The 15,728-nt window shown below is 41.1% G+C and overlaps 1 protein-coding gene across 2 annotated transcripts in view; it reads right to left on the bottom strand.

The window, feature by feature from the left end:
• KCP (kielin cysteine rich BMP regulator) overlaps positions 1-15,728 on the bottom strand; it is a 176,798-nt gene that overhangs the window by 88,505 nt on the left and 72,565 nt on the right. The window contains exons 8-14 of one of the 2 annotated variants that reach the window (XM_082252857.1): positions 13,538-13,605; positions 11,687-11,857; positions 8,016-8,112; positions 7,826-7,908; positions 4,940-5,033; positions 4,148-4,227; positions 546-719 (exon numbers count right to left, since the gene is read on the bottom strand). In XM_082252857.1, coding sequence (XP_082108983.1) covers positions 546-719; positions 4,148-4,227; positions 4,940-5,033; positions 7,826-7,908; positions 8,016-8,112; positions 11,687-11,857; positions 13,538-13,605 — 767 coding nt within the window. The remainder of the gene's footprint in view (positions 1-545; positions 720-4,147; positions 4,228-4,939; positions 5,034-7,825; positions 7,909-8,015; positions 8,113-11,686; positions 11,858-13,537; positions 13,606-15,728) is intronic. The other variant, XM_082252858.1, reaches the window with a different exon arrangement.

Below are 15,728 nucleotides of genomic sequence, written 5' to 3'. Positions count from 1 at the left end.
AATGCTTTTTTGCTCTGTTACAATGCATGGTGCTTTCATTTTTTCCCTTTTGTTTACAATATTATCAATAAAAAGACATTTCAATAAAGAACAGTAAAAATATTTCAGATACTGATAATGTTAATAAACACTGTTAACAAAAAAAAACTGTAGAACATTTGCTAAGGTCCTATGCACACTGGGCGTTTAGCTTTGATATACGGGGCCATGGCATTTAGCTTCAGGTGGAGGGCACAGGTACTCCACCCAGCCCTGCTGCCAACAGCCAGTCAAAGGCTGCATCCCAAGGATGACTGCCTAGAATGCAAGAGGACTGCGTTACGGGCATTAGTCCCTGGGTGCATGCTGCCCTAAACAGAAGTACTGCTATGTGCACCGTCCAGCCACAGCAGGTTTTTGAATTTCATAGAGTTTGACAGGCTGCTGGCAGTGGGGCTGGATGGCGTACCTGTGCCCTCCACCTGCAGCTAAACATCATAGGCCCATTCAACTAAATGCCCAGGGTGCATCGGGGCTAAGACTCAGATGATGTGTAGATATTTTACCTGGCATATGCAGCTATCACATGGGTTCCCATTACCCTGGAAAGTGACTCCATTAGGTATAATATCACCTTCTAAATCACAAGCTGAACAATCTGGGCAGCATGAACCCCGCCTGACACCATGGGTACAGGTCTGCTGACACCGTACAGCATCAGTACACTTCACTTCACCATCCTAAAAATTTTGAGAAAACACAAAATGAGACAACCTTGCAGCACCAAGTTATTCTACAGTGCCTTACTGAACTCATAAAGTTACTCACCTGTATGGCTTTACAGTCTAATAAAACAGTGGCACAGATGCACACGTACACAATAGGAGTAAATTAGGTTGAATTTTAAGGTAAAATACATTTTTGTATTTATGGAGGAAATTAACTTTTAGTTGAAAGAGGTTGTAAAGTCTTTTTTTCTTTTCCTTAAAATTACAAACATGTTATACTTACCCAGTTAGTGCACAGATCTGAACCTCCTCTTCCGTGGTCACCTGCCAGTACTCTCAGCACCTCCTCTTCTCTGTGAGCCACCATAGGAAGCTGCTTCCCTATGGGGGCACACCTGCTGGCTCGCTCCCAAGCTGAGCTATATGCATCTGTAGTTACTCTGCCCCGCCCTGCCCTCCATCCTCAATTGATTTGACTGACAGCAGTGGGAGCCAACAGCCAAGCTTGTAAGAGCACGGAGAAGGGAGAGAACAAAGCTGAACAAGCTAAAACAAAAGCTCATTGGTTGCCATCTGCTCAAGATTCAGTCTGCTCCAGCTTTGACACCATCTTGACATACCACGGAAGCATCTACAGTAGTAAAGCTATTTAAACCTGAACTCCAGGAATTTGGACACTTTATAAAATGTGTTGGAATACTATGAGTAAATCCAATGATGTGCATTCCACCTCTCTTTTAATTACAACTGTTGTCAAGCGTGCGATTCCCAAAAACCTTTAAGTAGGTTTAGCCGTCATCCCAGGGAAATATTTGGAGAGAAATAGGTGCCTCAAGGCAGGTAAATTTGGGACTTTATGGGCTAGTACAACAAGGTTGTGTGATTATATACAATTTATTGAAAAAGGTTTGACAACATAAATAAAATAGTCAACATAATAGATGTGTGGGTTATAGACCCATAAGTGTAGTGGCGTGTTCCGTCAATGCGCACATCATGCACGGGGGGTATAAAAGGCTGGGAATTTCAATAGGGCGCCACTTCCCTCCAGCTGCGGCTCTGGACCACCAATTGCGGATACCTTCCAACTACAACAGTGAGTTTAACCACAATGCTATTACATGCATTGATGTTTTTTTGTACAATAAGTCACAATTTAGCCTCCCTTCTTTTGTTCACTACTAGAACAAATGGGACAAGACCTGGAAGACCCCCTAGTGGGTTGCTCTAGTACTACACCTACAGCAAGCACTTTAAGTAAGTAACCATTGAGGACACTCACTCCAAAGACAGCCAGTCTTACTCACTATACTTTTTATATGTACCAGGGTCCCTAGACCCCCACAAGTCCTAACTCATGTTCTTGCTACCATTAGAATAAATTGGACAAAGATCTGGATTGTCTCCCTACTGGCGGCTATAAATACTATACAGACAGTAAGTACCTCAAGGTTACACGCATATGTACAACATAAATCATGCCCAAAATACTTATTATTACCACATATTATATACCACAGCAGCAGTGCCCACTTTCAATTCCTGTGTGAAATTAAAGGATCAGAAGCAAGGTTTCAAGAGCAGGCCCCCCTTTTAACAAGTATGTACCTTATTATGCGACCAATGGAAATTATCCACGGGAAGCATAATATTTACTAATTATTTACCTACTATGCCTACAGATATGGTGGACAAAACTTCCTTGACAAAGGCAATATGCCGAAACGTGTAGGAAAACCCAGGATATTTCTCCCTACAAATTCCACGCTGAAATCAGAAGCGTGGACGGATAGAGAGATATACCACTGTCACCATATCACCATGTCACCAATTTTCTTCCTTGAGTCACTATCACTTATGGGTCTATAACCCACACATCTATTATGTTGACTATTTTATTTATGTTGTCAAACCTTTTTCAATAAATTGTATATAATCACACAACCTTGTTGTACTAGCCCATAAAGTCCCAAATGTATCTGGCTTGAGGCACCTATTTCTCTCCAATTAATTACAACTGTTTTCCTGAGCACCAGGAGCATATATATTGCTATATTCCCAGGGCTCTGACAGGAGAGACGCTATCTTCTTACACATAGCATCTCTGCCTGCCCCTTATCTCCGCTGTTCATTCACAGAAGGCTTTTTATTTTGTGAATGGGCTCACATAATACAGAGTGCTCTGTGATTGGGCTGGAGGGGGTGGGGGGGAGGGCAGGCAGAGTGGCTACATGCAATTCTGCAGCTGCTGGTGCTGAGACCAGAAGGTCCAACATTGGATCAATGAAAGTATAGCAATAGCTATGCTCCCGGCGCTCAATAAAAATGTAAACTGTAAATTAAAGAGATAAGTACATGAGGTGGCATTGGACTTACCCCCAGAAATCAAGAGTTCAGCGTTAATGTTAGTTCTCAAGCTTTTTTCACCAAAGTCTTATATGCATGTTACACTAACACCAGGGCCACCAGGGCTTTTCCTATATAACATCACAAAAACTAAAACAAAGTGTCAAGTGTGTATTGCTTGCAAACTTTCCATAGCATTATACTGAGGCCCCGTTCACATAGCAGCGACCTGACTTTGCCGGGCAACCTCATAGGTCGCGGCGCGCTGCTCACCCTGCGACCTCAGAGCGGCCGGCACGGACTTCATAACATTGAAGTCTATGCAGGTTGCTCCGGGTCGCCCCAAAGAAGCTCCGGACCCTTTTTCTAAGTCGGAGCGACTTGTGTCGCTCCTATTAGAACGGGTCCATAGCTTCTGTATGGCAGGCGACCTACGGCGACAAAGTAAGTAAAAACAAAACAATTTGAAATAAAAGAAAAAAGAAAAGTAGTAGCAAGAAAATGGAACTGATCAGTATTGCATGGATGCCTCCCAGTATGTGGAATCCCCTGTAGAGGTTAGGCTGTGATTATGAGTGACAGCTCACCCTGCCTGTTTAATTGGCTTCACTTTGTACCATTAGTGCGGCTGAGTGTTATAATCTGCCTTTATCTACCAAAGAAGTCAGAGCCAAGCTAGCCTCAGTAAGGAATAAAGCAAATTACAAAGGCACATAGTTTAAGAAACAAAGTGTTAAAACTTGCAAAACCACAATTTGTAAAATGTTTATGTATAGCCAGACAGTTCAGGATTGATATAAATGCAATAATGTACAAATAGCAAACAGTGCAGCATGAAAAGACACGCACTCACACACACATATAGAGTAACAAGCCACACACATATAAAAACACCATACTTTGAAAATGTAAAATGTCCCCCCTAAAATAAAATTATGTTCCAGCTATAAACAGAACACTATAAACAGTTTATACTACATTTCCTGTTTCTTATTTGAACCGTGGTCTATAAGTTTATTAAATATGTTTTGTGTTTGTGCATTGTACGCTCATGGGAAGACTCCTTAAAATGATCTTTCATTCACATTACTCACCAGGCAGACGCAATGTTGGCAGCCATCTAAGGTGGTAATATTCTGACCGGGTAACAAGGGATACCCATTGAGATCACACACTAGAGGGAATAAAGGAAAGAGCATGTAGGTGATATCACAGCAATCGTGACAACATTCTTCATTGGCCATAGGTCTCACTGATGTCTGTCACTGTGCCAACCTGTGGTAAGAGGGATAGACACAGTGATCTATTGACCCCTTCTTCTTATCCCTCTTTCTCAGGGGTGATGGACTTTTGGCACTGAAAATGTTGCTAATTTCTTTTTGCTTTTTATCCTAAAATACAGTGCCAAACAGTACTTTTCTAACCACCTTATGGAGGCTTTAATATGATCCCATTTCCTCAAAACTGACACTATCAGCATACTGTAGCATTAGGATTTCATTCACATGAACATACTGATCTGCACACCCGTGCTAAGGATTGTCTTCACCTACGCGGCATGTACATGCGGCCGCACACAAGCAGCCTGTTCAAATTATTGACTGCCTGTTCTGATCCATGCATGCGACCCACACGGATGTACACTCTGAGATGAACCTGGAGATCTGTGCAAGTCCATGCAGCCGGCTGCGTGCCATAGGTTGTCTGCATGAAATACCTGTGCATCTCGCATGGGTGAAGACAGTCCTACGCATGGGTGTACTCCCTTGTAAATGAGGCCATAGCATTAAGTTGTGAGACTTGTTTACAGAAAGGCCCCTGACAGATGTGATTTATCAGAGCAGCATAGACCATCTTCTGACTTACTGTTAGGAAGATATTTTTACCTGGGCATGAGGGACAGCACTGACCAGGAGTGGATACTGGCTTCCTACAGGAAACTACAGGACACTGAACAGGGAAACAACGCACCAAATTGTTCTGCAACAGAAACCGTATATTACTGTCACAGCATAAAAAACAAAGACAGTCGAGTCATAATAGGGAGGTAGTTACAGCTGGATTAAAGCAGACTAAGAGCAAGATATATTTTTTATGTGTGCAGCTAAGTAATGTGTAAGTGTACTATTTACATACCTTCATTGACTGCTAGGGTCACCATACACATTACACTCTGATCATAGAATCTCTGTGCAATCAACTTTAGATTTCCCAAAACTATGTAGTATGAGGACCTTTCTTAACTATCCAAATTATTTGAATTCAGATAGGCTCTTAAACCTGGTACACACGGGCCAAATATCAGCCGGTATTGGCCAGTATTCGACCCATGTGTATGGCAGCCTGTCCGACAGAAGCAGGTCAAACTTCTGGGGCAGGACCGAAAAACATCTGCGGATTGGCATCCGACCAGCCTAGATTCCGATCAGCAGATGTTTTTCAGGCATGCCCCTATGCCAAGCTGGAGGTTAGGTGGCCTTCTGTCGGACAGGCTGCTGTACACACAGGCCGAATGTCGGTGTGTTCTGTTGGGGGAAAAGTCTCCTTTTGTCAGGACACAATAGTTAAGCGGGGCAGATTACTCTACTAACATCCGATAGTTAGTACAGCGAGCTCCTCAGTTTTTTTCATTCAGCCCACTGGGTTGAATGAAAAAAAAAAACTGATAGTGTGTACCTAGCATTACACTACAGTTGATAGTAGATCTAAGGAAAATAGCACAATCAAATTGTAAGGTGCGTGGTGAGCTTAATAGAGATCACAACACTCTCTCTTACAATTCCTCTCTAGAAAACAGCACCATCTTTGTATAGGCATTATGCAGGATCAGCACATGCTTCCTGGATCAGCCATTATCAACCAGGGTTCCATGGAGCCCTAGGGCTCCCCCAGAGATTGCTAAGGGTTCCATGAGTTATGGTTGATTCATCTGTCATTTTATGATACCTACATAGTTTCAGGGCCAGTGCCACTTGAAAGAGGCATTTTAGCTGTCTGAAGGATGGCATTCTGACTACCATTGTAAGGTAGGCATTTTTCTTACTGGACACCAAAGAAAGGGGGACTTTCTTCTCATTGACCACCACTGTAAGGGTACATTCCTCCCACTGATTACATAAGTAAGGGGGATTTGTCCTAATGATACCTGATAAACTAGTTTTAGCAGGGGTTCCTCTAGACCTAAAACTGTTTTCAAGGGTTTTTTGGGGAAACAAATTTGAGAATGGCTGTCTTGGACAGATGACATCATCTCAGCCAAGGCAAAATCATTTGACATGGACTGTGATTAAATGGTTAAATTACTTGTTTTGTTTTTTTTAATTATACTGTTGCTGTATATATTTTAATTTGTCAATAATTTATTCCTGTAGACCTGTAAAGTTATTGAAAGGAACATTTTAAATACTGTAGAATGATATACAAAGTTAACAAAAGGAACTATTCAAACATTTATATCTGCCCAATCAAATTAGTGTGCATTTTATGCTCTTGAGTTAATTTGCTATAGTAACAATATATACTACACAGCCACTGGCACAGCAAAAAGGGCCACAGATGTGATCAAGTTGGAAGCCCACAACAAAGGAGGTGATCCAGGCAGCAACCACAAATGTTTTCAAGGTCCCATTGTAACTATGTGAGTTTTTCTCTCTATAAGGAGGGCTGTGATCAGATCTTTTCTACAAAATCACCAAATACGTTGTTCCTCATATATCTTCAGTATTATTTTATCAGTTGTGGATATTTTTAACTGATTCATGACAAATGTTTCCATACATGTATAATAATATCTCTCATCCACAGGTGGTTTGGTGAGCTTTGACGTCGTGTGTAAAGATGGATGCCACAAATCCAATTGACCATGTGGTTTTGGGGGGAAGTCTTGCTGACATCACTCACAAAACAACCTGTGAGCGGTCAGCAGGAATATTTACATCCTGTGGGTGGTCTCTGGTCTACAGGACTATAAATAGAGTCTCTAGCACGGGGGAAAGAGAGGTCAGTTTTGAGAGGTTCGTTTTTGGAGCTGCGGAAGGAAAGCATGAAGCAAAAAACCTCTTCACTGTCCTGTTCCAGATATCGAGTGCAAGCTGTTTCCAGAGATAAGTGATATTTGACCTTTCTTTGGGATATTGCTAATAGGAGTGTATGTTAATGGTGACTTTGTATGGGTCTTGTTAATGTTTATGGTAACTTTTATGTGTAAGAAGCTTTATGTATTTTGACGTCCAGTAAAGTTTTGTTTTATGCTTTTTATCAAAACTGCTCTTGGTGTGTCTGTTCATTTTCAATATTCACTAAATATTTCAGTGGCTGTCCAGTATACCTTCATTATAAATGGTGTTGTTCCCACCTTTGATACAATTCTCATACTGGGTTTCTTTGCTTCATAAATTTGGGTTTTATGTAGCAAATTGGGTTGGTGTCCATGGAGTCAGAAAACAGAAGCCCAAAGTTGAGTTTTTGGACCCTTCTGAAAGTCCAACGTATATTGAGGCTTATCAATAGATTACAAAATATATACAATATTTCATGGCCTTGCAGGTCACCTTAATCAGGTGAGGTGTGCCAATGACATATTTTATACTTGTTCAATGTAATAACAATCTATAGTTGTTGCTGCACCCTAATCAACAAGGTTTAGTCAAGTATAGTTTGCAATGGGAATATACTAATTGTCTATCATTCACTATACCATTTATCGAAAATATTCCATAAGTCTTAAATAATCAAATTTTTGAACACTACAGGAAATCAAGAGATTCACTTACCAAGCATGAGCAGTTCACACAAGGATTACTCTGTGAAAGAAAGTGATCCCCATTTTTGTATGTCAGCCCCTCATATTCGCAGCCTGCAAACAGAAGAGGTAATTCTCAACTTTCACATATAATGCTGGCAACACCACGGCTCAGAACACCAGCTGCTATTAGAATTATAATTAGGTGGCAAAGCTCTTACCTTGCTGGCAGACTGCACAGCACTGTCCAGGTGGGGTGAACCTTTTCAGACAGGTAAGCTCTGGACAACGCTCTTTTATACACTGGACCGTTCCATTCTAGGAGCACATCCACAGAACATTTACCAAGATACAATAACAGCATTAGACACCAAAATAATGTTTATATGTATGTGAACAATTTAAGAATTTTACTATTCATATTTTTAGCATTAAATGCTTATATGTAGTTAAAATCGAGCCTGTTTGTTGCATGACTAAATGTGACTCTCCATTAATTTCCCCAGATTGTGTATGGACTGGTAAGGTAATATTTCTTTTAGTACAATATCACCATGGAAGTCATCAATCAGCTCAATCTCAATAATCTATCAAGTACTCTGTGGAGTTATTCCAGTTTGTACCTAAGCTAGTATTGTCTAGTTCTTGGGTGCAATATTCAGCTATAAAATTTGGTTCCTGGGTTTCAAAGTGGAGGAAGCTGTATCTGGACAGAGGCACCCAGGCTGGGTGCCAGACAGTCTGTAACAGGGGGATTTACTAAAACTGGAGTGTGCAAAATCTGGTGCAGCTCTGCATAGAAACCAATCCGCTTCAAGTTTTTTTTTTGTCAAAGCTTAATTGTATAAGTTGAACTTAGAAGCTGATTGCACATCTACACAAGATTTGGCACTCTCCAGTTTTAGTAAATCAACCCCTGTGACCTCCCGTATATGGCTGGGAGTGGTATTCTAGAACCTCCAATATGATCCATTCTAATAAAGGATGACTAATTCCAAAAATGAAATGGAACTGCAACTTACCAGTCCTTAGATGTAATGGCTGCATTCATTTTCTTTTTTTTTTTTTTTTAGGCTAAAAACCTAATTTCCAGCAGGTACAGAAAATACCCTTTTAACTTGCCAGAAATTCAAACTACTAATATCATCAGCCACAGTGTAATAAGAATGAACAAATGAGAAGTCCAGTCTTGGTGATAACCATGGCTCCCTCTAAAGGTATAGTGGAAGAGTAAGAGTAGACATCCAAGAATGGAAATTGTGTTAATTGCAGGTTTACCTTTAAAAATAAACAAAAAATCCCTGAAGAAAAAGCATACAAATGCAGCCATCTGATCTAGGAGCAAGTAAGCTGCAATATAATATTTTTTGTTTTGGACTTTAGGTATGCTTAATTGTATCTGTGGTCAAAATACAAAATCATATCTTTATTTCAACATTGAATTTCTAGCTCTAGCCCAATCCTATTTTTCAGATTCCTCTTGAAATTTGTAAACGTACCCACAGAATCAACTTCGTTTAATGCGGTGACACACTACACCCTGTGAATATGTACTGCTTTGTCACCCATATCACAGAGCCTGTCTTGTGAACTACAACTACACTGCCTGGATGCTGAATAGGGGGAGTTTCAGGAGGCACTGTGTCAGGACCTGGTTCATCTACCAGTGGCGATTTGGTTCTCTGGGCTGATAGCTGCAGTTCCAGTGTTCACCAGGAGGTGTCTCCCAGAGGCCAGCAGGTTTCAGTGATCAGCTATATAAGGCTGGCCATACATGTTCAACCATCTTGTACAATTTTCCTTTAGATTTACCAGAAAACATATAATATTAGGTCAAAACTATAGAACTTTCAATTGTATCCAATTAGGCAGGCCCTTGCACTACATAGTTTAAGTTAAATCTAAAGGAAAATTGTACAAGGAAATTGAACATGTATGGCCAGCCTAAGACTGCTCCCACTAGCACACGGTGCTTAGTGTTTTAGAAGCTCCTGCTTTGTACCCTGTTTGTTCTGCTGCTGCCTGACTCTGTTGCCATTTAGACCCCGTTCACACATTGGCGTCTCAGATCATGGGCAGAATTGCCGCAATTCTGCCCACCATCTCAAATCATTGCAAATGGTGCGATGCCCATGCAATTCCCGTGACTTGCAGTGGCACCCCAAATGTGGCGCCAGCTTTTTTGGGCGACAGGCGTCCCGGTATTCTGTTTGCGCGATTTTCCCGCGATTCGTCGGGCGACAATCGCGGCAAAATCGCGCCGCATTTGGAGTGCTATTGCAAGTCACAGGAATTGCACGGACTTCCCACGATTTGCAATGATTCAGGATCGCTGGCGGAAACGCTGTGATTCTTCCCAACGTCCTGAGAAGCCAATATGTGAACGGAGCCTCACTCTTGCTCTTGCCTTTTTTCCCATCCCAGTTTTGTTTTACTTCTTCCCATCTGCTCCCTGCTCTCCTCTGCCTTGTGTATATCTCATTTGTACATTTGTGTGTATATAGTTAGTTTATTAGGTTACTAGTTAGACATTTTGTCATTTAGTTTTACATTTTCATATGTTCTCATGTTTATTGCTGTTGGTGTGTGGCTATTATTCGCTGTGAAATAAATCTCACTTTAAAGATATACATACAAGGTCTGGTCTCAGTTTTCTTGTGTAGTTACATTTATTTGGTTATCCCTGTGCTAACTCCAGACTCATTGTCCACAAAGGAAAAGCCCCACATGTGACATCATTGCTGCTTGGGAAAGCAGCAATGTGACTTGGGATACGTAGTCCTTAGAAATCGAAAGTAAGTCACATGAAGCAGCTGAGAAAAATGCAGGGAATACAAGAGTTATTGAAATAGATGGCCAGCTTTAATAGAATGGAAGATTTTTTTTTTCAAGTAAGCTTATATTGGTTGTAAAAAATATAACTATTGCTTGTATTGCTATTATGTTGTACAAAGCTAATGTTTTCTGTTTCTTTAGATCTCCTTTAGGTATAAAATGATAATCTCTCCACTGAGATTAAACTCAGCAGAGCTTGGTCAATGAACTCTTGTGAAGGATTTGCTTATATGTCAGATGAGTGTAATCAAAAATGTTGAGAGATGAGCAGGATTAGACTATTTTTTGAATTTGCCGGAGTGGGTCATGCTGGTCTGGTACTAAAAATGCCAGTCGATAGATTACATATAGGAAAGAATGTTTCACTATATCACTAGAACATTTGTACTCATTAACTGGCTTCCATTGTGCTTATTGAAAAGTGATTCCATATTGATCTCTCAAAATCAACAAATCTATTTGTTTTAATGCATACATACATTATACTGTAATTAAATAGCTTCTTATTTGCTCACTTACACTTATTCACTTTACTTGTTGAATTTCCAAAATTGGATTACTATTGATTAGGAGCTATGAGCTGCATGCTGCCTCTATCTCTTTTTATAACTTTGATTTTTACTGAGCCCCGGGAGTATAGCTATCACTATATTTATGGTGCTCTGACCCTTTAGGTATCAGCTCCTGCAGCTGCTAGGTATTTGCACATGCTCTGCCTGTCCCTCCTTTCCTCTTCCCCAATCATGGAGTGCATTATATTATGATGTGAACCCATTCACAAAATGCAAAGCCTTCCTTGAACAGACAACGAAGGAGAGGGGTGGGCAGAGTGGCTTCTGTGTGAGAAAGCAATGTCTCTCCTGTCAGAGTTCTGGGAGGATAACAATATCTGTACTCCCAGTGCTTAGTAAAACTTGTCAGTTTTAAATAAAAGAGATACATCCATGAGGCAGCATGCACCTCGTTGGGCTTAGCCAATATTAAGCCAGCACATTTTACGAAGTGGCTGAATTCCTGTAGTCCAGCTTTAACATCTGTTAACGATGTCTTTACTTACCCTACATGTACAAGCGGTACACAGATCTGGTCGAATCATTTCACCGTTCCTCACAATCTGCCCCAGGTATTCACAGTTGGTGCATTCTGGGCAGCACTTCCCAGGATGAATGACAGGGTGTTCACAAGTGCTTTGGTCACATGCCTCAGAAATACACCTCACTGAGCCCCCCTATATTAAACAAAAATTCATCTTTAGTTTCAAACCGGCACTGGGCACTGTTGATGCTCTTGAAATCAAACTGCAGTCTGCCAAACATTTCAAAGTGAAATCAATCATTAAAAAAGCTTTTTTTTACAAGAAAGTAGAACCATGACTTTGCAGAAAGCCATTGACTGTTTTAACAGCAGGCATCATGACTGGACACAGATCCTTCGGGATAGTACATTGGCGTAAAAAAGGTTAAGGAATGGCAAAGGAGTGGGGTGGTATAAATTTGGGTGCAGGTTTTTGGTGGGGAAAAGTGAAAAGGAGGAGACTTTTGCATCACGTCAAGTAATGTGACTTACTAGTCCCTCAGTCTGTACAATTCACACGAGGGAACAAGTCCACACCCTCCCGCCCTTTGTTTCTGTACTTTGTTGTTATGATTTCTTTAAAGTGTAACTCCACTTTTGTTGAGAAAAAAACATTCCCCTCTGGGTACATTACAAGGTCTTTAACAAACTTTATTGCAGATTCCTACCTTTTGTTATTCTGAAGAAATCATTGTTTGTTCCTCTGTGCCTCTGTGCTGAGTGGGTCAAATGGGAGTGGTTTCATAACTATCTATCTGCTGTGGCAGCTGCAGAGCACTAATGAGGAAAGCTGCTGGGCCTGCATCCCTTTAGATGTGTTCCTATTGGGAGTATCTGACCAAAAATTACATTTTTGTTGCAGGGGATGCAAGGAATCTGACATATCTTAGTGCAGACTTCTGATAAAATGAATTGGTGAGCCAATCACACAATTGTACACAGTGTGCAGAACAGCCCCAGGCAGCCATATTGTATTGCATTTTCAGAAAATTACAACAGCTGAAGACTGAAAAGAAAAGGTAATTTTTATTAACATTCTATTACAATAGAATTTGTGTCGCAGTTGTATACGCGATATTGTTTTTTCTTTATTTGCTATTTTTTCCCCCCACAAAAGTGGAGTTATCCTTTAAGGAAAAAAAAAGAAATAAAATAAATGGTGACAAAAAAAAAAAATCGACTTGGGCTTTGTGTTGTGTCCGTTGTGTTATTTTGGATACTGTTATAGTTAAATCCTGGCTACAATATTTACTATTGGTTTACGTAATTTATGTTTGTTGCGAACCAATTTTATTTTCACAGCTGGCGGTTACCCCTTTTGCGGTCGGAGGTGGCAGGTGGCTAATGGAGTCAGTAGAATGGGGCGCAGGAAGCCCTTAGTAAGCCCCTGAGCCTAACTTGGACGGCTGGAAGCTGAATTGGCTCCTAGTAAGTAAGGAAAGTTCAGATTTGCCACTCAACACTGCTAAAGGGATCCGGTGTTGGCTATATATGTTTACTGGTTTCATTGTTCTTACAGTTGTCGGTGTGATTATTTAGAGCAAGGGTCTTCAAACTATGGCCCTCCAGCTGTTCAGGAACTACAATTCCCATCATGCCTAGTCATGTCTGTGTATGTCAGAGTTTTACAATGCCTCGTGGGATGTGTAGTTCCGTAACAGCTGGAGGGCTGTAGTTTGAGGATCCCTGATTAAGAGTAATCTTAAGGAGAAGTGAACAGTGGACCAGTCATGATTTATTATTTCCGTTTAGCATTTTTTTCACAAAAGATATAGGTAATACTATTTAACACCCCTCTCCTGTAATAAATGAGCACGATTACAGTATGTTATACCTGACAGATGCAGTTCACACAGGAATCTTTCTTCCATACGTCTCCTTCCAGATGACCATCAGAGCAGCCTACATAACAGGCACACATACAGAGATGAGGCCACAACACATAAAGATAAATACACAGAGTCAAACCATAAAAATAAGCACTACAGTAAAGCAATACAGGATAGATTGCTGACAAAACATATTTTTTGGCAGTGCTGGAAGCAGAAATTGTGCTTCATTGATGAGAAAGATTGAAGAGAGTGAAAAAGCCCACATTTATCTGGGGACTAAAGAACTGCTGGCTGCAATCCAGCTCCATGACCATGATGAAGATTCTGCATTTCCAAAGCCAATTTCATATGGGTAATCACAGCTCATAAGTCTCAACAACCACATATTAAAACATTAACTCTATAACCACATTTTTACTAATGAATTTTATAGTGCTATAATTCCTTTGGCGCTATAACGTGACACATTTTACAGGGAGGGTCTTTAATACACTCATATTTCCTTAACCTATATCCCAACTATTGAATTGTTTTTTACGATATTAATAGAGCAGATGAGGGTCTAAACCTGCAGATGTTCTAGCTTCTTCCCTCTTTACATTTTGACTGTTTTGGCTTTAATTACCAATTTCTGCTTTAATTTTTGTGTTTATTTACCCTCTTGCATGTGGTTGAAGTTCTAAAGTCTGACCTTTCAAAGATAATAACATTCAAAAAGAATTATCGGTATATCCAACAGCCAGCCTTCGATACCAGGTACTGCATAAGCACAAGGCCACATGATGCCAGCACATGGTTTTAGATAGAATGTTGGTAAACTGAATGGCCCGTTCATATTACTGAGTTCAGGAGTCCCAAGTGAGGGGCACTGTTAGGATATAATCGATGATCATGCATTTACATCCGTTTGCCCATAGGAGTGCATTGTTGTCCATTTTTCATCTGTCAATGGATGGATTTGAAATGGATAGACAGAATGCCTGTGTGAAAGGACCCTTAATGCAACAGAATACAGAGGCATTTTAGGCAATTTTGCACTGCCAACCTTGTGGCAACAATTTAGGGAAAGTTATTTTCTGTTGCAGTATGATAGTACTCTGTGCCCAAAGCTAGGTCTGGCAGCCAGTAAAAAATAGGTACTTTTCTTCTGCCAGTAAATGCCAATGACAGGAAAAGGTTGCCAGTAAAAAATATGGCTAAAAATGCTCAGGGCTGGCTGAGACCATCCGAGTGCCTGCTACAGTGTGTGTGGGCCGGTCTGGGGGAGGCAATGCCTGTGCATTGTGTGATATCATGGAGCAAGGGAGCTATGCAGAGTGGCCAGAGCCTTGTGTGTGGGTCAGCGAGGTAGGAGCAAGGCAAGTCGGGAGCGGGACAATCAGTGCTGTTTGGACTGGAGTGGACTAAACGGACCACCTGGTGTGGGGAGGGACTGTCATTGTTGTGTTAGTGAGGTGTCATCAACATCTGCTGCTGCACACTGCTCTAAGAAAGAGGGGACACCCCTCAAAACGCGTCCATTCCACGACTGTCGCTGACCAGTAGGCTATGCCAAGGGGAAATTTGGGTTCATTCACACATTTATTGCTTGAATTGTCATCCTAATTTGTGAGTATGATGTGCATATACTCTTTAACCTTCCTAGCGGTATTCCCGAGTGTGGCTCGGGGTTAAATTTCAGTGCCAAAAGCGGTAAACCCGAGCCACACTCGGGGTACCACTAGGAAGATTGCTGGATCCTGGTAGAGGGGTTGCTTACCTTGTCCCCGGGATCCAGCGATGTATCCCAGCGGTGTGCGGCGGCGAATCTTCCTCCCGATGCTCTGTGTGCCCCGGCTTCCGTCTCCTGCGACTTGACGTTCGCAGGGGGGTGGAACCCGCGGCAAATTCAAAAGTAAAACACACCAAACACACTGATACATTGCAAAAAAAAATAAATTCACATTAGTTTGCCCCCCAGTGCCCTTTCCTGCAGTTTTACTGTACTTTATGTGTATATATATATATATATATATATATATATATACAGTATTATATTAATTAGTAGTTTAGTAATTGGTTTGGGCTGCTCATTCTTAAGAATTACATGCAAAATAATGGTACTGCTTTCAGCATCTAAAATCGGAAAGAACCATTTTTACAAAGGTAATACGCTAGGCGGGTGCGCCCTCTATTTTTTCCTTCCAGAGTGCT

This window comes from Pelophylax lessonae (assembly GCF_965119305.1).
Source record: "Pelophylax lessonae genome assembly, chromosome: 4".
Taxonomy (NCBI): domain Eukaryota; kingdom Metazoa; phylum Chordata; class Amphibia; order Anura; family Ranidae; genus Pelophylax; species Pelophylax lessonae.
This window is presented reverse-complemented; position numbering and strand designations above follow the sequence as displayed.